The sequence below is a fragment of the Primulina tabacum genome, chromosome 8 (assembly GCF_025594145.1).
Source record: "Primulina tabacum isolate GXHZ01 chromosome 8, ASM2559414v2, whole genome shotgun sequence".
NCBI lineage: Eukaryota > Viridiplantae > Streptophyta > Magnoliopsida > Lamiales > Gesneriaceae > Primulina > Primulina tabacum.
In genome coordinates this window covers 9,477,580-9,498,983 of record NC_134557.1, presented here as the reverse complement: position 1 = coordinate 9,498,983, position 21,404 = coordinate 9,477,580, and the positions used below count along the sequence as shown (strand labels likewise).

Genomic DNA, 21,404 nt, shown 5'->3' with positions numbered 1-21,404 from the left:
TCCTCTACTTCCTTAACCATGTCAAACTCCACCTCCTCTACTTCTGGTAGAAATGCCAGGGGTCGGTCAGAAGATAATTCCCCGACTCCTTCCGAGCAATCTGCTCATATCCCTATAGGAATACCTATTTCCCGCTCTCGACCCCTCCAAAAACCCAAAGCTTCTTCTTCTCGACCCTCCGGCACCCAGGGCAAGGGGAAGGACAAGGTAACAGGGCCCTTGTGGTTTTCTACTGTGACCTCAACCCTTCGTCCGGGTAGTCTTTGGAGTCCATTCCTTCCACTTATGAAATAAAAATACCCGAGCCAAGTGATTACCCTGACACTCCTCCCCCTGGTTTCCAGACTTTTTTCCTGGAACAACTTAAAAGTGGACTCCGATTCCCCATCCACCACTTTTTTGAAAGAACCGCCCGATTCTATGGTCTTTCCATTAATCATCTTCACCCCAATGCCTTTAGGAATAATGGCAGCCACTTTTGTTTTGTTCCGTATGAAGAACATTCCTATCAACTCTTCCATTTTTCATTATTTTTACTCCTGCCGATTTAATGACGGGGATTTTTCTTTCATGGCCCAGATGCATTATCGGTTTTTGACTGACATCCCTTCTTCTTTGAAGGGGTGGAAGACAAAATTTTTCTTTTTGCAACTTCCCACTCTTCCGGCCTGTGCCACAGGCTTTCTACCCTCAATGCCTCCTCAACCTGAACTCCCCTCTAACTTCAAACTTCTTCCTTCCTTCACTCATGCCCAGGATGCCCTGGAAAAGAAATCCTACCTGTCCTCGGTGCTGATCCAGGGGGGGGGGGGGGGGGGGGGAATCTGGTTCATTATGGGATCGGGTCCCGGCCCGAAGACCTTGTGGACCAGATGATAGATGAGTTTGATCGACCCGGGTCGCCGGCTGGTACATTACTTTCCTTGTTCTATTTACCTTTTGTATGTTTTAATTCTCTAATATGCTGATTTGTGCTGCAGCCGAAGAAATGATTAAGGCAAATCTTCAGGAGGTGCTGCCAAAAGGAAAGCCGAGCAGAAGAAAGCCCGGGCGGAGAAAATAGCTCGGGAGGCTCGGGAACAAACAGAGCGCAGGGCCCGGGAAGAATCCGAGGCTCGGGCAGCGACTGAGGCCCGGGAAGCCGAGGAACGCCGGGTTGATCCCGAGACGACGGCTCGGGAGGAGATCACCTCTCATGCTGCTGAGGAGGACCCGACTCCTCTTAACCATAGGAAGAGGAAGGCCGTCGCGGAGCCGGCTGCGGAGACAGAGACGGTGGCGGTGGAATGACGAGGCCGAGGAGACCGCCCGATCTCCTCTTAGGTTTGGTTCTTCGGCCGGTCTTCCTGGGGGAAGGCCTGGATCCTCCCCAACATCTTTGGGGATGAAATAAACTCGGATCTTGTCAAAATGATCCGGAGCCTTCTGTGCCCTGATGAGGTGGCACACCTCCAGGAAGTTCATCCCAATATGCTGCTCTGCGAAGGAGTGACTCGGACCTTCTCTGTAAGTTTATAGAATTACAGTTTTTTTCCTTTTATATTGCCTTTTCTGACCTTTTTATGTTTTCAGGGACTTGCAGATGCTCATGCATTCCTACGAGCGAGTGGCCCAAGCAGCAAAGGGGGCCAATGCGCAGGCCACCTCTGCCCGTGAGATGCATGCCAAACTTCAAGATGAGGTGGGCCGCTTGAATGAGCTTCATGAGCACGTTCTGGCCCGGGAGAGGGCTGTTTGGCAGCAACAAATGGACTTGACCTGGGCAGAACTAGCTGAGGCCCGAGCAGAGGCGTATGCGGCCAAAGAAGAAGCAGAGTCCTCCCGGGTCCGAGCCGAGGACTTCCAGGCTTCTGTGACCCTCATAAAGAATGCACAGGCCGAGCAAATGTCAATTTTTTTGAGGTCCCCGGAGTTTAAGAAGATGGTGGCTGATAAAACTTTTCCATACTTCGAACATGGCTTCAACAAGTGCCTGGAGCAGTTTGAAGAGGCAGGTTTGGTCCCAGCCGACCGGGAGGACTTCCCAGATCTGGAGAAGGCGGCTGCATCCCTACCGGATGATGCAGAAATAAACAAGAATCCAGACGGGAAAAATCCTTAGTTTTGTCTTTTTTTTTTTTTTGGACTTCCTGACACCTTGTAAATATTTTGCCTTATCTTCCTTGCCTTTGGTATCTGTTAAAATATTTGCCAAGTGTCATAGAACCTCTACTCTTAATACCCTTGTAGATTTTAATCAAACTTTATCAAGCACTTTGAAATGTGAGGCTTGATCCATTAAACAACTGTCTTTAATAAATAGTTAAGATTCGAATCTCTAGATTTAATATAAGACCTGGGGTGCAGATCCTTGGGTCAGGGTAGGGGTCCTTGGACTTTGTAGGTAACCAGGGTGCGGGTCCATAGGCCAGGGTACGGGTCCCTGGACGTAGTAGATGACCGAGGTGAGGGTCCTCGGGCCAAGGTACGGGTCCTTGGACTTTGTAAGTAATCAGGGTGCGGGTCCTCTGGGCCAGGATACGGGTCCCTGGACTTAGTAGATGATCGGGGTGCGGGTCCCCGGGCCAAGGTACGGGTCCTTGGACTTTGTAAGTAACTAGGGTGCGGGTCCCTGGGCCAGGGTACGGGTCCCTGGACTTAGTAGATGACCGGGGTGCGGGTCCCCGGGCCAAGGTACGGGTCCTTGGACTTTGTAGGTAACCAGGGTGCGGGTCCCTGGGCCAGGTTACGGGTCCCTGGACTTAGTAGATGACCGAGGTGCGGGTCTCCGGGCCAAGGTACGGGTCCTTGGACTTTGTAAGTAACCAGGATGCGGGTCCCTGGGCCAGGGTACGGGTCCCTGGACTTTAGTAGACATTTCCTGGGAACAATTCCTTTATTTGATGAAGAAACAAAAGATACGTGCTTTTAAATATAATATTTCTTTAAATGAAAAGCATTCCATGGCCTCTTAATAACATGTCCTTGAGAATTTTCGAGATAATAAGCTGCACCCGATCTGACTCTTCGAGCTATTTTGAAGGGTCCTTCACACTTTGCTTCCAATTTCCCTACATCACCCACTGGTTTGACCTTCTTCATGACCAGGTCCCGTACTTGAAAATCTCGTGATCGAACATGCTTGTTGTAAGATTTCATCACCCGGCTGCGATAAGCTTCCATTTGAATGGCTGCCCGGTCTCTTCTTTCTTCAACTAAATCAAGTTCAATGGCCCGGGACTGATCATTGTTGCTTGGATATGATTCTATCTGGGTAGAAGGTTGCCCAATCTCCACAGGTAAGACTGCTTCTGAACCATAAACTAGGTTGTAGGGAGTTTCCCGAGTAGACGATCGTGGTGTAGTCCGATATGCCCATAATACACTCGGTAGTTCTTCAACCCAATCTTTACCCTTTCCATGGAGCCGAGCTTTTAATGCTTGCACAATGATCCTATTAGTCACCTCAGTCTGGCCATTAGCTTGAGGGTATGCTACAGAGGTGAAGGACTGAAGAATCTTCATTTCTTGACACCAGGAGATGATTTTCTTTCCCTGGAATTGCCTTCCATTATCTGAAATTAATTTTCTCGGGATGCCATATCTGCAAACGATGTTTTTCCAAAGAAATTTCATGACTTCATCCTCAGTAATCTTGGCTAATGGCTCGGCCTCTACCCACTTGAAAAAATAATCCACACCCACAAGAAGGAACTTTTTCTGTGCCCGGGCTATGGGGAAGGGACCTACAATATCCAAACCCCATTGGTCAAAAGGGCATGATGCGGAGATTGGTTGCATACTAGCAGCTGGGCGATGGTGGAAATTAGAATGGTGTTGGTAACCTTGACATTTTTGAACAAGTCGGACAGCATCTTGATTCATTTGGGGCCACCAGAACCCGGCCAATATAACCTTCCGAGATAGAGCAGTCCCACCGAGGTGTTCACCACAGCATCCTTCGTGTATTTTCAGGAGGACATACTCTATGTCATCTTCTGATAAACACTTGAGTAATGAGCCTTGATATGATCACCTGTACAAAACATTATTCAAAAAGACGAACCTGGGCGCTTGTTTTTTATTTTTGCTGCCTGAACTCGATCTTCTGGGAGCTTGTTATGGACTATGTATTCAACGATATGAGTCATCCATGAGCTTTTCTGGACCGGGGGTATTTCTTCATCAATAGAGAGCACCAGCCGGGTAGAGCAGAGAACTTCCCGGGTGCTTATATCTGACATGGAAGCAGCCAATTTGGCTAAGGTATCAGCTTCCGCATTTTCCTCCCTAGGAATTTGCTCGATACTCCAGTCGGTTAGAGACGCTGCCCGGGCAATGATGATGTGGGGACCCGAACCTAATCCATCTTCTAAATCATTATTAGGATGATTTAATTAATCTGGGTCTAAATTTTTTTTTAAATACAAATGCGAAAACGTAAAGTAATCACTCTGATATAAATATCAACATAAAGTATAAATCATGTACAACATATGTTTATCGCAACTAGAGTTCAACCACTACATCAAGTACTGAAAATCACTCTACTCTAAGTCCGGATCTCCACCCTAATCTTGAATCTCTCATTCTCTTCGTGACCCTGATCCTGTCTCACCTGTTGTAATGCACACATACAAACAAGACAACAACCGGATAAGTCCGGTGAGAAATACATCCCAGTATAAATAATGTAAACATGCAATCATCTAAAACATATATAAAAGCATGAAACAGATATCAATGACATGTATCAAATCTGAAAGACATGAATCGATATAAAACTGTAACTCAAACTCTAGACTCATCATCTCAGACTCGACTCATTTCTAATCTAGGGATCCCGATATGAATAAGAACGCAACGTTCTCCCATCTACTTTACCCCAGCTAGATGGTGGTACGTTCTTAGTCCCAGACTTTGGCTGTCTATATCGAAGATCTGCAATAGGAGTCGGTCTTCTCCTCAGTATATCGATATATATCCAAAAGTCCAGTGACTTGGCGGTTCTGCCATGGCGATTCTGCCAAAGACTAGGCGGATCTGCCCAACTCTACTCATGCTTTCCTATAGATCAATAGACTAAGCATATCAATATCAAGAATTGCAAGTATCAATGCAATAATCATTCAGTATGTGATTTTGGAAACTCAAGTCAAATCTACTCGAGTTGTGCAATCCCGAATCAACATTGATTTTGTAAGGACCGTGTATCGTATTATCGTAAATCCTATATGATTATCGATAATTCATGAATTTGATATGTGATTATACATTTGATGTATATTATGACAATGAAATTGAGAAATGAATATTGAATATGAATTGACGTTGTAAGAGCTCGATTGGAGAGGCCGGACGCCAATATAATACCAAAACCAACATTTGGTACAGTACATGTGGCGCCCGGGCGGTAGAAAATGACCGCCCGAGCGCCAGTGTGGAATATGGTGTGTTCTCGGACAGAACATGCCGCGCCCGAGCGGTAATTTGTGACCGCTCGAGCGCGGTATATATTTGACTCGGGGGCAGAACCTCTCGCGCTCGGGCGCGAGAAGTCTGCCGCCCGAGCGCCGAAACGGTGGAAGGATAAGAATGATTTTGCTATTCGATTTCTTCATTCTATCTTTTAGCAACTTCGAAAAAACGAGAGATCTTCATTTTCTTTCGTCCAAATCGACTTCGAAACGCTGTCTAAACGCGAAAAAAATTATATATTTGTGATCTTCGCGTCGAGGGCTTCTGACTGAGGTAATTTTCTTCTAGTTCCAGCAGCTCTAAATATCAAAGTGCTGGAATAGCATGTATTTGAAGTTGAATTTCCTATATGTAGTAGAATAACCGACAAGAAACTTATATTCGAAGTCGAAATTGAATTATGATATGATTTTGAAACGTCCTGCCCTTTACAGGACCTTTGCTCTGATACCAACTGAAACGTCCTGCCCTTTTTATTGCTTTAAAAGTACTAGAATTTTTTTTTTTAAACCTCACTTAACATCGGCCGAACCATAAAATATCTTGACATCATTTTAAAAATAACCATCCAACTGCTATCTAAAAAATCCAAAGGAAAATATTTTAAAGCATAAAATCGTCAAACATTTTACCAAACCTAAAAACAATAATTTGAAAAGTAAAGCCTCATACTAAACCTCTCAAAAATCTCTCAAAAGCATAAATAAATAATCTTAAAAATCTTTAATCATAAAGCATGAGTCAAAAGTCATAATGCGGAAAAAGTAGAAGCGCTGGTCCTCGGGTTGTGTGCGCCTTCAGCCCAGTCAAATCACTCATCAAGTCCTCCCTCAATACCACCTGCATCCATCACACCTAGTGAGTCTAAAGACTCAACACACCATAATCTTTATAACTGAGTAATACGTAATACAGTCAACATATAACGGTGAAAAATACTTGTACTTAAAATATCGTTTTCATGAAGATGCATAAACATAAACATTTTTGTAAACATTTTCATGATGCATAAAACTTTAAATAAAAATATCTTTATAATGATGCATCAACTTTAAACATAAACATTTTCATGACATGCATAAATAAAGCTTAATCTTTTTCCTTTTTCCTCAACATGACATAAAACCTTTAACATGATCATAAACATTTTCCTTTTCCTTTTCCTTTGATGAATTCAGATCGTTAATTGTGACTTTCCTCAACATGACATGACATGACGATGGATCCATCTACGTGAAACCTCAGTACTGGGTGGCGGGGACACCGGCAACACTCTCACCGGTCAATTGGGCCCTGGCCTAACATGATCGAATAGGAATACGATCGTCGGGGCTCCCTCTGGGGCCTTCTCCCATGAATGGGCTCCCTCTGGGGCCTTCTCCCCTCACGATATTCTCATTCTTACCTCAAACCTCATAACCTCATATTCGTAATAATGGAAACACGATCGTCGGGCTCCCACTGGGATCATAACCCTCACGACGTCGCCATCATTAACGAATTAGTCACAATCACTTCACTTCCTTCAACATTTATATTCTCACCACTTTATAAAAATCATGCATAACATAACATTTTATTTTTGAAACCAAGCATGCAACATGTCTTTTAAATATCTTCCTTAAATCATAAAAATCAAATAGACATTTTAAAATCATAATTTAATCATAAGCATTTCATAAACATTTAAAAATAATCATAATATCATAAAAACAGTATTTAGGGCACTGCCATGACCTTTACTAATTTCCCGGTGTAAAAAGACCGTTTTACCCCTGGACTAAACATTTTACCTTTTCGACTTTTTTCTTGATTTCATGACTCTAACATGTCCCAAATAATTATTTAAGCTTACGTGAATTTTTCCATAATTTTATTTGGCTTAAATGTTAGACGTTTTCAATTATCTTTTCTTAATTGTTTTAACGGTGTTTTAATCCCGAAAAATACCAAACTTTAATATAAAATTCCTAAATTCTAAATTTAGTCTTTTTATATTATTTTAGCCCTTATGGACCACGACTCGACCCCCGTGAGCCGTTTTCCAATTTTTCATTATTTAAAACACCATATTTGACATCCTAAACTTCGACCCCGAGCCAACTTTTGATTTTCTCAAGTTACCCCCGCACCATGTTGGTCCAAAACTTGCCCAACATCCTAAGTTAACCTACTGGACCGTTATTTCACCAAGACACTAACCCAAACCATAAAAACGAGAACCTCCTAAGTGACCCTATGCTGGCCGAGACTTTCAACTTGCATGGACTCTATGTTTTGAGCACTTAGTGACCTAGCCGTCAGCCTAGCTCCCAAGCCAACCCCTTGTGCACCTTCCTAGGACCCTAATGAGTCACCCTAGCCTAACCCACGAGCCCTGGAACGACACCTTAAACCCTGCAAGCCACCCGAAGCCTGCACCCTTTTTGTGTCACTTCTCGGGTAGGAGTCCTTGCGTGCATGGACTCCTCCCTGCCTTCGTTCATGAGTCCTAGCTTGGCTAGGACTCTCCCTAGACCCTTAACAGTCCCTGGCCGAGCCCTGGCCCCAGCCCAGGCCAAGTCCAGCTATCCCTCATAGAACCCGATCCCATAACCCATGACAGCAACCTACAGACTTCGGTTCCCTTGCTTCTTTAGGTTTCTGCCGATTGTGGGTGTGTGAGTGTGGCTTTGTTTTTCCTTGAAAACTTTACCTAAACACCATATGGCATCATGGCAGTCCCTAAACACATTCAAGGCATGAATTGGCACATAAAAATCATTAGTTCATAGCATGTACATAAGAAATCCGAGAATTCTAAAAAAAAACTTCAAGTTCTTCATGCATATGTTAATTAAATCGATACTATGATGTAATGGATGAGAAAAGGAAGATATAGGCGTGCCTTTGCGTATTATACGCTCGAATAATCGTTGACGACGAAGAACGGGTCGAAACCTTTGACTTGTTTCCTTTGAACCCTTCGAATTATCTCTTCCAAAAAGCTTAAAGTGAAGTGCTGTGTGTGTTGTAGTTGGGAGAGGGTTTTTCAGAATTTTGGGAGTGGGGAGGCGTGAGTTCTTTGATGCAAAAGTGAAGGGTTTTGTGATTTTTTTGCACTTTAAATACTAATCTAACCACTAAGTAGGCTTTAGGCCTAATAAGCCCCAAAATTCAAGCCCATTAGTTAAATTAGGATTTAATAAAATATTAACCAAAGTTTTGATTAATTAAATATGTGAATTTATTAGCCGGGTTGCCAAAAAGTTCGTATTTTAGTTGAAAAACCAACACCGATAAAATTTTCGTCCCGGCGTATAAAATTACTTCAAAACCCTTTATTTTCAAAAATACTTAAAAGCATCGACCATCTTTTAAATAATTAAAAATAATTATTTAATAAAAATATTTTACGTTTTCTTCAGCCCTCGGTCCCCGTTCCTCGATCGTCACTTGAATATTCCTAAAAATACATTTTTTATGCATGATGACAAATAAATCTCATTTAGCATATAAACAAGTACGTCACATAATTAATTAGCAACTAAAATCAATTAATTACTCAATTTTTCATAATTTCCTAGATTCGCATGCAGTTGGATTACGTCGTCTTAATTTTGGACCTTACAATAAAGGCTTGAATAAGCTCGTGAACCATGCATATATTCGTTAAATAAAGCTCGAGCTCGGCTCGATTATAAACGAACCAAGCTCAAACATTCAAGAGCTCGGCTCGGATCGACTCGATTACATCCCTACTGATACTCTGCTTCATTATTGGTGACCCTGGAATCAATTCTCAAAGCCAGCTTGATTCTCTCTTCTGACGGGGAAATCAGGACCACTCCCACACCACATCCTGATAAATTTGATGCACCATCAACAAACACCCTCCAGACCTCTTCTTCTACTGGTTGAATCATTTCTTTTAAAAAATCTGTCAATGCCTGGGCTTTTATAGCAGCTCGGGGTTTGTATTCAATGTCATACTCCCCGAATTCCACAGTCCATTTAACCATTCTTCCGGAGACCTCGGCATGGGTCATGATCCTCCCGAGTGGGGAATTAGTGAGGAGCACAATGGGATGTGAGATAAAATATGGCCTCAACTTCCGAGCAGTCATTACCAGGGCCAATGCTATTTTTTCCAACTCACTGTATTTTAATTCTGCTCCTCGAAGGGCGTGACTGACATAATATATCGGTTTCTGATCGGCTCCTTCTTCCCGCACAAGTACAGAGCTAACAGCAAATTCAGTGGCGGAGAGGTAGACCCATAATTTTTTCCCGGGCTCGAGCTTGGCCAGAATAGGCAATTCAGCCAGATTTTTCTTTAAGTCTTGAAAAGCCTGTTCACATTTGTCGTCCTAGCCAAATTTTTGCACTTTTCTCAATACTTGAAAGAATGGATAACTTCGGTGAGCAGATCGGGAAATGAAGCGTGACAGGGCAGCAATTCTCCCGGTTAATTTTTGCACATCTCGCATAGATTGGGGAGAAGGCATGTCCATTATTGCTTTGATTTTTTCGGGGTTGACTTCGATTCCCCTGTCAGTTACCAAAAAACCCAAAAATTTACCACTTCTGACCCCGAACACACATTTGCCCGGGTTGAGCTTTATTCCGTACTGTTTCAAAGTGGTGAAAGTTTCAGCTAGATCATCAATAAAGTGGGAGACTTCCCAGGTCTTGATTAGAATGTCATCCACATACACCTCAATATTCCGACCTATTTGCTTTTTGAAGACAAGATTCATCAGGCGTTGGTATGTAGCCCCTGCATTCTTCAATCCAAAAGGCATAACAACGTAGCAGAAGGTGCCCCGGAGGTAATAAAACTGGCTTTATCTTGATCTTCCAGAGCTAAGGGGATTTGGTGATACCCCTGATATGCATCCAGAAAGCTTAATAACTCGTATCCAGAAGTGGAATCTACCAGCTGATCGATCCGAGGGAGTGGATAGCAGTCTTTGGGGCTGGCTTTATTCAGGTCCCTGAAATCAACACACATTCTCCACTTCCCAGTGGATTTTGGGACGAGGACCACATTTGATAGCCAGGTAGGGAATTGGACTTCCCTGATATGTCCGGCCCTTAGCAACTCTCCCACCTGCTCTTCAATTACTTTATCTTTTTCAGGGCCGAAATGCCTTTTCTTTTGCTTCACGGGCCGGGATCCTGGGAGGATATTCAATTTATGTTCGGCCACTTGGGGCGAGATCCCGGCTAGTTCCTGTTGAGACAAGGCGAAGACACTAATGTTAGTTTTTAAACATTGCAAGAGATTTACCCAGGTGGACGTGCTGATCTCTCGGGCCACCCGGACGTGCTTTCCTGGCTCAATTTTCACCACTTCCTGCTCTTCTTCAGCGACAAAATGCACCTCTCTCTCCTTGGCCTCTTCCTCTAGACATTCCTTCTCCTTTCCTTCCCTCCTTGCCTTCTTCTGGTCTACCCGGACGATCTCCCCATAACACCTCCGAGAAGAGGGTTGATCTCCCTTGACTTCCCCGACCTGTCCTCGAACTGGAAATTTAATTTTCTGGTGATAAGTGGAGGCCACAGCTCTCATCTCATTCATAGCTGGCCTCCCCAATATGTTATTATATGAGGACGGGGCATCCACCACGGTAAAAACAGTCATCACAGTCTTCCTCAAGTCTCCAGTGCCCAGGGTCAGGGGCAGGGTGATTTCCCCATCGGGGTACACAGCATGACCAGCAAAGCCAAACAAGGCAGTCTCAACCGCCTCTAATTGATACTCATGTAAATCCTTCTGGACCAATGCTTCTTTGAATATGACATTGACAGAACTGCCATTGTCAACAAATACCCTCAACACGTCATAATTAGCCACTCGGGCCTGGATGACAAGAGCGTCATTGTGGGGTGGACTAACTCCCCTGAGGTCTTCTGGGCCAAAGCTAATAACCGGCTCGTCCCTCCTATTTCCATCAACCTCCAAGCATTCCCTCCTACTCCTCGCTTTCCGGGCCCGGTTGGAATCACCATCTGTGGACCCTCCCGAAATCATTCTTATTACTCCCCGGCTCGGGGAAGGGTCCTTCTTTTCTGTTTGTCTATTCCTTTCCTCCCGGGAACTCCCTTCTGCTCTTCCGCTTCCACTCGGGATATCTGATGATTTATGAGGAGTGTCCTATCCGGGACATCGAGACAACCAAGGTGGCTGTCTAGACTTATCCCGGGGAGGATGAGAGACTGGCATGGGACGCTGGCTAGACCCCTTCCTTAGAGTTCGGCACTCATGCGTACTGTGAGAACACTCTTTATGAAGGGTACAGAACCCTTTCTTCTCGGGTCTTAATGCTCTTCCCACCGGGCTGGGAAGCGAGGCTATATCTGAACTACACTCCTGGATTTCTCGATCCCGGGCGATCCTCAAAGAGACATGAGAAAAATGTCCCGGACCGCTTTTCTTATGAGTTCTCTCCTCGGGCTTCACAACCCGGTCTCCTCTCGATCTCTTCAAAGCCTCTCTCTTCTGGTTCTGCGCATCTTCCATATTGATGTACTTCTCTGCTCGGGATAAGAGATCTTCGAAGTTCCCGGGCAGTTTCTTAGTTAAGGATCAGAAAAAATCCCCTTCCCACAGTCCTTTCATGAACGCAGTAGTCTTCGTCTCGGGTGCACAGGCTGGCACATCCAGGGCCACCCGGTTGAATCTTTTGATATATGCCCTCAGAGTTTCATCTTGTTCTTGCTTCACTTCGAACAAGCTGAAAACAGTTTTCTTATACTTCTTGCTGCTACTAAATTGATGCAAGAATACTTTTTGGAAGTCTTCAAAGCAATGAATGCTTTGTGGCGCCAATCCTTCAAACCATCTTTGTGCAGAGTCGACCAGGGTGGTTAGGAACACTTTGCACTTAATCTAGTCCCCATAACAATGCAACATGGCCATGTTTTCAAAACGAGCAAGGTGCTCTTCGGGATCAGAACTCCTGTCATAGTCCTTGATTTTGGCTGACTTGAAATGCCCGGGTAATGGTTCTCGGACAATGATATCTGAGAACGGGCAACCTTTTACAACATGAACATTGTCCTTAGAACCAACCTGTCCCTCCAATACCTTTACTTTCTTCCTTAACTCCTCTAATTCTTCCGCGACAGTGGGAGATTTAGAACCTGCACTCGACTCCCTCTTCTCCTCCCTTCTCTCTTCCTCCTGGGGCTGCTCATGTTGCTGCTCGGGATGACTGGAATGATGAGTGGTAGCCTTCTTTGCCATGGCCATCTTAACAGCATCAGTTATAATCTTGTTTAACTCCTCGGGAGTTAAATGAATGGTGGGCTGAGGACCATTAGGGGCAGGGCCACCTGCACCAGAAAGACGAGTATTGTTCTCCTCCTGGACTCGAGAAGTGTCTTGGTTTGTTCTTCTAGTAGGAGCCATATCAACGCCTTAGAACTCAGATTTCCCACAGACGGCGCCAATGATGCAACCCGGACGAAATGGATGAGTCGGGTCGGGTACTCAGCCGGATTTGCAATCAAGTTATTAAAAGGAAATATGAGTTGGACGTCTGGATTGAACTTCCTCCCTGAGAGATCCGAGAGATCTGCGAACAAGAAAGTAACCACGTGAATGGGCGTCGGAGGGGTGTCCGGCGTGACCACTCCGATGCTTAAGTCAGCAGGGTACTAAAGCAATAAAACCAATGTAGCCAAGTGATGGCTGTGAAATTGGTGTGGAGAGTGGAAGTAAATGAGCAATAAATGAGAGTATTCAATATCTGAATAGAATATAAATGCAAGTAAAGAACCTAGTATTTATAGTAGAGGATGTAATGATGACGTCATTCTTCGTGTGTGAATATTAATTATAGTAGGATGGCTGATTATACCCTATTGTTCTGACATGTTAAATCGCATAGTAGTCACGTCCAACCACTTGCATTGATGTCAGAGATAGGTCGACTACATACATTCTGTTTATCGGCGGCATTAAATGCGTCCCTCATATCGAGGTGGCCGAGTATAATGTTTCTCGGATAATTATATAAGAGCTCGGGCATTCCACGTCTCGGGGAAGTCATGTCCTGGGTGATCCAATGGCCCGGCCTATTGACTGACTGTCCACTTCATGATTTCTCTAAGTTGTATTCTTCTCGTCCCGGGCAGTTCTATGACTCGGGGCGTTAATCCAGATTGTCATGCTGCCGGCCCGAGAGCATTCCATCCTGGCCCGGGCACCATCCATGGGTATGCTCCATGGCCCGGGTAATCCCAGGACCTATCCATGACCCGGGATATCCCAGGGTATCATATATGTATGCATGTATATATGTACATGGGTGTGTGTGTGTGTGTTTCAGAAGTGTTCATAACTCAAGTCGAAATCAAGGGCTTTGAAAAAAGATTGATAGCCAAGCAAAGGCTTCACAGAACAATTTAATTTAAATATATTTAGAAAAAAAAAACTCCAAACAAAGCCATGCAAAATATAACGCACAAATCACACCATATTACAAATAAACCTCCTAAAACCCAAACACCCCGGCCATAGCTTCAAGGATTCTGCAGCGCACCACCCGCACCGCTACCCAGTGGGGTGAGGTCACCTGGGCTATAGTCCGAGTGGCCCGAAAAAATTAATTATTTTAATGTATTAATTTTGATCTCATATGTGATTTAGCTCAGTAGATCAATTTACAAAAATAATAAATATATTCTCAACCCATTAAGAAAGTGAACTTAAAAAGTTTGAAGAGTTTTAACAGTTAACTCTTCTGCTGGAAAAACGAGTTCTTCTTTTGGTTAGATCCTGCGGATTCTTGTGCTCCACCATTGTGTTCAGGTATTTTTAACACTAATTTTTTTATGTTTCTCAGCTATTTTTCGATTGATTTTCGTGATTCCATTTCCGTGATTCGATTTTTAGAGGTCATGTTATTGCGCATGGAAAATATTTGATGAAATGAGTGAAAGAGATATAGTCTTAGGTTAATATAAATTGTGGGCATATGATTTATTTTTTTTATTGTGAGACGTATGATTTGTTTAAAATAATGACAATGAATTTATTTGAAACTCAATCATAGTTGTTTAAAAAATATAGTGTGATTCTTTTGATACATTTTAGTACGAGGAAATTTAAACATTATAGAAGAAATGATTTATTGATATTTTAGTGTGATTTATTTGATGCACTTTAAACATCTGTGTATATGTTCGTTCATATAGAAGAAAAGAATTTATTGATATTTACTTTGTATATTTCTATTGCTTCGAATTTTTAATTAATTTTATTACATTCAATACCAAATTTTATTATACGTTTAGTTTTAAATTTTTAATTAAGCCAATAAACTATGTAGTTTCATTATATATCAGTTTGTTTTGGTCTCTATTTTGCACACAATGTTTTGGTTCTAATCTCAATTTAATATTTTTGTTTATATTAGATTATTTTAATGTCAATTCAAGAGAAAAATAGGAGAATCAATGTTATATCATTATTTAAGCCAGTAGTTGATAATCTTTTATCACCCGAGAGGACTGAGACTCATGCATTCATTCTTATTGAGAAGATTTAACCTCCTTCTAAATCTCAAAGAGTTGAATTTGATGAAACTTCCCTTGGACGAGATCCTGGATTGCGTATTTCGATGTGGCGACATCTTGTTAATCATCGTGATGAAATTAAACGAGCTTATATCAAAATCGGGTCACATCAACATAAATTGTCCGAATATCCACTGTCTGAATCAGGAAAACAACATCGTCGATTTCAATATACATGGTTTAAAAAGTTTCCATGGTTACTCACCTTCGATTTGACTTGTAGTATCTTTTGAATTTACTCAGTTGTGACCTTTTAAGTACGGTTGGAATTAAAGATTTGAACACCTTTATTGCATAAAAAACTTTGATCCGGTCAGATTGACAGACGATCTCTTGTAGCTAGAGTTCAGAAGTATTGCCTCCTGACTTCCTTGCGTGACCTGCTTGAGCTCTTGATAATCTGTCTAAATAGCTTGAAAAAGTTCAACAGTTCGAAAACCTGAATTTCCAATTAAAAAGCGGTCGAATCCTGAAATAGCTTGGTGATGTTTATTTGTCAAGCATCAAAACTTATGGTACTAGAAATATTCTAACAAAACCATTAGAACTTTTTTTCCCAAATATATAGTGTATTATATGTCATTTCCTAAAATAATATATAGAATTTCGAAAATATAATTTTTTTTTTTACATAATATTACGTTTTTGAACTTTTTAGTAAACGGTGTCATATTGAATTTTTGGTATATTGATGGTTTGTAAACTATTATTATTATTATTAATTAGAATTTCAGTATATATATTTTTAAAAGTTTTTTAAAAATAATTAAATTTTTTAATCAAAATTAATTTCAGTGAACTGTGTCATCTTGAATTAATATTATTATCATTATGTGTTTTAATTAAAATATTAGTATAAATAATTTTAATATGTTCTCATAAGTAATTAAAAATTTTAGTCATAATTTATTCATCTAATAAACGAGATTTTTTAAAAAAAAATATTTTTTCATTTTTTATAAATCTTGAGAGACAAAATAATATATGATTTTAAATGTTTTTTATTTTCTTTTTAATCACAGTTCCATAAAATCATGGCAAAAACTTGTGTGAGACGGTTTCACGGACCGTATTTTGTGAGACAGATTTCTTATTTGGGTCATCCATGAAAAAATATTATTTTTTATGTTAAAAATATTATTTTTTGTGTGAATATCGGTAGGATTGACCCGTCTCAGAGATAAAGATTCATGAGACTGTCTCACAAAAGACCTACTCCAAAATCAATATATCGAATGCAATGACATAATTATTTGTTATCCTCATTTGAATATTATTATTTTTTTCAATTTTACCAAAAAAACGGAGTAGATATTTTATTTTTCAAACTGATTTGCCTGTATATAAAGATTTAACCATAAAAATTCATAATGACTCGATGAATTTAGTCAGGATGACTAGTGTTTTATAAAGAGGATTTCAAGTTTATATTAATAATCAGATAAATAATTGAAAATGGGGGCAGACAGCATCCCTCATGAAACTCGGAAAGTAGAGAAAAGCCCAACCACAGAGATTGGGTCACACACCGAAGAATCAGCAACGCTGCTGAGTTCTTTCAACCAGTAATTAATTCATACATACTACGAAGAAATCGCCACGTTCCGCCATATACTCGTAAAATTAGACTAAGTATTTCACTTTTAATCCCGACTATAAATACATGGCCTCACTCTCACATTTTCTAAAGTAAAATTCAGATTCAAATTCAAATAAAATTAACGAAAATAGCAAAAATGGCGAGCATGATTGTTACCTCCACCCTTTCAAAGCTCCATGTACGCACTGGGATGTTTGTTGCCAAGTCTCCTAAACTTAATCTCCAGGTAAAATATTCATCCGTTAGTTTCGAGTTCTTTTGTAACACTTACATCTTCTTTCAGATTTTGGTTTTCTAAGTTATTGAATTCGAGTTTTGAGCGTACATATCTCGATCTTTGATAATTTAATCTTTCTTCGTCGAAAATGTTGATGTGAAAAAAAAATTATCTGAAAATTAAAGTAATTGACACACTCTGAAATTTCACAATTAAATAGAGATGAAAAGAACAATTTTTGTTATATAATAAAGACAAAAACTTGTGTGAGACAGTCTCACGGGTCGTATTTTGTGAGACAGGTATATTATTTGGATCATCCATGAAAAGTATTATTTTTTATGCCAAGAGTATTACTTTTTATTGTAAATATCGATAGGTTGACCCATCTCACAGATAATGATTCGTGAGAGCGTTTATTTTTTAAAATAAATAAATTTATATAATAGTATAGGACAAATATTGTTGGATTCTTTATTATTTTCAGAATTGAGTTTATCTAGCTAGATTCTAAATATATAATCTTCAACAAGATGACAAAATATATATGACATCATGAGAAGAAATAATTTTAATAATTGTATAGAAATGAATTTGTAATAAATCATGACGACATATTCTGCAGGGAAGGCGTAGGTTTGCGATGGCTACGTACGATGAGGCTGCTGAGGCGGCAAAACAAGCCCGTGACGCTGCGAAGAAGGGTGTTGATGCGGCCAAGAAAGGTGGTCAGCAAGCTAAAAATCAGACCGTCTCCGCCGTCGACACGGTAAGTGTTCAGAAAAAGATTAAAATTATAAAAAATGAAGATAACAAATTAAAATTGAAATTCGAGTATATCGATTATCAAAATAACTAATATATAAGAAAAAAATGTAACTTCCTCTAATAATTTACAGCAAGGTTTACGTTACTTTTTTTAGTGGTTTTTATCGTGATTAATACAGCGTAAAAAACAATTCAAAGTTAAAAGAATAAATCTTCATATGAGACTGTTTCACGAGTCAATTTTGTGAGACAAATCTCTTATTCAACATAACATATGCAAAAAAAAATTAATTTTTATATTAAAAATTATTATTTTTCACTCTAATTATATATCATATCATTATATCTCAAAATTCATGAGATCGTTTCACAAGATATCTGTAAAAGTTAAAAATACAAAAGAAATGAAGTATATTGCAAGTATCCGAGGTCCGGTCAAAACGTAATAAAAAAAAATGGTCTTGTGTGTGTATATGTGTGTGTATATATATATGTGTGTGTGTGCATATTTTTCTAATTCGTTGATTGTTTGTAATATTTTAAAATATTTATCATAGAAAACGTCAAAACAGTGCCACCTAAAATGTCATGTAATCTATTTTTAAAAAGAACGTTTGGATTCTAACAAGTGAAATGGTGACAAAACTAAACAGGCGACCGAGAAGACGAAGGACATCGCTGGGAAAGTGTCGGAAACCGCCCAAGAAGCGGCCGGAAAAGTGAAGCAAACCGCGCAAGACGCAGCCGGGAAAGTGAAGCAGACTGCGCAGGACGCGTGGGGCACAGTGAAAGACACCACCCAAAAAATCAAAGACACGGTGGCTGCCAAGGCTGAGGCAACCGTCGAATCTGCTAAAGGTACCGTCAGAGAAGAAGCCGCAAAAATTGAGCGAAGCACCAGGAACTAAATAATTAATTCCATAATTTTTTTGTCGTTTGAAATGAATATAGAAATTAGACGTTTAATGCTTTTTGAAATTTAGTGAATAATTTGCGGATTCTTAATTTCTTACTTCAGATATTGATGCACAAGAATCGGGAATGTAATTGTTCGATGTATCCTTGCGTTAAATTTTGATTGAAATAATTATGTTGAAAACTCAATAATCTGACAATATATTATTATTAGTATTTTCTTTATTATTATTAGTATTTTCTTTGAAGGAAGTTTTGTATAAACCTGTTACTGTATAAAACTGGTTAAGAAAATTTAACAATTATATTTTTTTAAAAATATATATACATACTGGTTCAGAAAATTTATTAATTAAAAATTTCAATTGGTTTAATTTTTTTTTAAAAAATAAAATGGTTTATGCAAAACTTGCTCAGATAATTAAAAAAATCAAATAATTATAAGTAAAATTGTTTGTGTCATAATATACCATATCTAATAAAGTCATTGTTTGTTGTGTGGTGGATACCAAAGTTTGGCCAAATGCGACGTGACGTCGAGCTGCTGTGCTTAATGATTCAATTAAGAAAATGACAAGAGGCTCGGTGGTGCATAAATGCAGTCACTTACAATAATCAATTGCGACGTTTCACGATAATTTTTGTATGACCAATCTAGGATATCATGGGTTGTCCTTTGGTATTTATTCTGTTGATGAAAGCTAGAGTGGTGGTCGAAGAAATAATTTTATTTAGTGAATTTTTTGAGGAAAAAAACAGATTTTAAATTGACAGATACGTGAGTGTATATATATATATATATATAAACATTTTGTTTTTATTTTATGTTAATGTCTCATATAGATATAGACAATCATCCACTTAAATTAGTTTTCGAAATGAAGTTTGAACAAATTTCATAATCTTAAATGGTATCAGAGCTCATGTCAACCACATGTGTTGGACAGTTCTATCAAAGGGCACCCGATAATATCTTGTATACTTCAGGTTCCGGTTTTTTATTCCTGAACGCGACAGAATATTTGATATCTCATATCGATTATATGAAGTCTTTGAGAGTTATATATGTAAACTTGGACAATAGATTGGAATAAAGTGAAATTCAAATACATAATCTTTTTAGGTTTTGAAGGACCAGCCAGATGAGATGCCACTCGCAATTCAAAGCTAGTGGAAGGAGCTCATTTGTTCTCACTGTTGAGATATCCAGGAAATAAATGAGACAACGTCGCAGCAAAATATCACAAATAGTATTAACAATTGAATAAGATAAAAACCAAAATTTATAGTGGTTTACCCCAAAATTGGATTACGTCCACTCTAAACCTCTCAAGCAGATCACTTATTTTTTTGTAACAAAAAAGACAAGAGAATTGAGAATATAATATATTTCACTCAGAACACTTTGATTTTAACACTCACTTTATCTCTATTAGTCATATTCTTTCCGAGATAAAACACTCCTTAAGAACTCTAACACTAAATCATCTATTTCACTTCTACACTTATGATTGTAGATGAGAGGATTTTGTGTTTTAGTATGATTTTGAAATAAATAGTTGATGGGTATTTATAAGTGAAGTTTAGAAAAGAAAACAAAAAATAAAACATTATTATTTACATAAAAAAACCAATCATTTTGACCAACTCAAACCATGTGTTAATTATTGGTCAAAGTGTGCCGTTGAATTTCATAATACACTACATCGTAGCCTTTTTATAGCCTTTTTAAAACTGTTGTAACTGAGGGTGTTCTTGAAAATTCGTTCAACGACAATGATTTTTATCCGTTGTGGTAGGTAGAATTTGCGACGGTTTTCCAAGCGACAGTCTATTATCAAGATTTCCATCGCTAAGTTGTTTTGAAAAAAAAAAATTTTAATAAATTAATAAATCTAAAAGAAACTGTCAATCGAAACTAAAATCGTGTAAGAGAGAAAAATTTTAAGTGTTGTGAAGTAGTAAAATCGTGAAAGAGAGAAAAATTTTAAGAGTTATGAAGTGGTGAGAAAAATTTTAAGTGTTGTGTGAAGTGATAAAATCGTGTAAGAGAGAAAAATTTTAAATGTTGTGAAGTGTTGTGGAGGAAAATGGACCGAAAATGGTGTAATTTATTGACGATTTACGACGATTTTTGGTTAAACTGTCGCTATTGGCAACGGTAATTTGAAAAACCGTCGCATGTTTAAATTTTGCGACAGTTTGGCCTTAAATCGTCGCTAAAGTTAACGACAGTTGCAACAAAACCGTCGCTAAATTTAGCGACGGGTTTTGTAAAATCGTCGCTAATTTTAAACATGCGACGGTCTTACTTAAAATCGTTGCTAAAATTAGCGACGGTTTACAAATCCGTCGCTAATTTTAAATTAACGACGGTTTGAGAAAATCCGTCGCTAAATATGGCAACGTTATCCAAAATTGTTGTCGTTTGTCAAAAAACCACACTAATAAAACCGTTGTCGATTGTCCAAAAAAACACGCTAATAGACAACGGTTCTATGAACTGTTGTCATTGACCCTAAACAAATGCTCAAAGACAACAATTTTATAGAACTGTTGTTATTGACCATAAAAACCGTTGTCTTTGACCCCAAAAAGACAACGGTTTTCGCTAAAACCGTTGTTAAAAACATACGACAACGGTTTTTCACAAAAACTGATGTCGTACGTACGTTGTTGTATGCAGAATTTCTTGTAGTGATAGTGGCTTGAATATTGACGATTCTCCCTCTCAAGCACATTTTGTGAATTTGATCAGACCTGCAACAGCTTTGCAGCATCCCAACTTCCATTTCTACAATGCATTCGTCATCATATCAAATTTGTTTTAATCTATATGAATCTTCTCAAGCTTTAACAACAACTTCTCAAACGCAGGAC

At 39.5% G+C, this 21,404-nt stretch overlaps 2 protein-coding genes across 3 annotated transcripts; one reads left to right on the top strand and one right to left on the bottom strand.

The window, feature by feature from the left end:
• Positions 1-10,225: 10,225 nt before the first annotated feature.
• On the bottom strand, positions 10,226-11,473 carry LOC142554557 (uncharacterized). The gene has a single exon (XM_075665218.1). It carries the CDS (start codon positions 11,471-11,473, stop codon positions 10,226-10,228), a length of 1,248 nt encoding a protein of 415 aa, XP_075521333.1.
• Positions 11,474-16,672: 5,199 nt separating this feature from the next.
• On the top strand, positions 16,673-18,716 carry LOC142554512 (uncharacterized). 2 transcript variants are annotated; one of them, XM_075665182.1, is made up of 3 exons: positions 16,673-16,850; positions 17,467-17,610; positions 18,263-18,716. In XM_075665182.1, the coding sequence occupies exons 1-3, from the start codon at positions 16,761-16,763 to the stop codon at positions 18,515-18,517; spliced, it is 489 nt and encodes a 162-aa protein (XP_075521297.1). In that variant the 5' UTR covers positions 16,673-16,760; the 3' UTR covers positions 18,518-18,716. The 2 variants fall into 2 exon arrangements, with proteins under 2 accessions (XP_075521297.1, XP_075521296.1); XM_075665181.1 differs by having other exon boundaries at positions 17,467-17,616.
• Positions 18,717-21,404: the final 2,688 nt, after the last annotated feature.

Excerpts from the sequence above, each read along its gene's own strand:
- LOC142554512 (XM_075665181.1), top strand. The coding sequence starts at position 16,761 with ATGGCGAGCATGATTGTTACCTCCACCCTTTCAAAGCTCCATGTACGC. Across the intron at positions 16,851-17,466 it reads CTCCTAAACTTAATCTCCAG|GGAAGGCGTAGGTTTGCGAT; the intron begins GTAAAATATTCA and ends CATATTCTGCAG. Across the intron at positions 17,617-18,262 it reads CCGCCGTCGACACGGTAAGT|GCGACCGAGAAGACGAAGGA; the intron begins GTTCAGAAAAAG and ends AAAACTAAACAG.
- LOC142554557 (XM_075665218.1), bottom strand. The coding sequence starts at position 11,473 with ATGATTTCGGGAGGGTCCACAGATGGTGATTCCAACCGGGCCCGGAAA.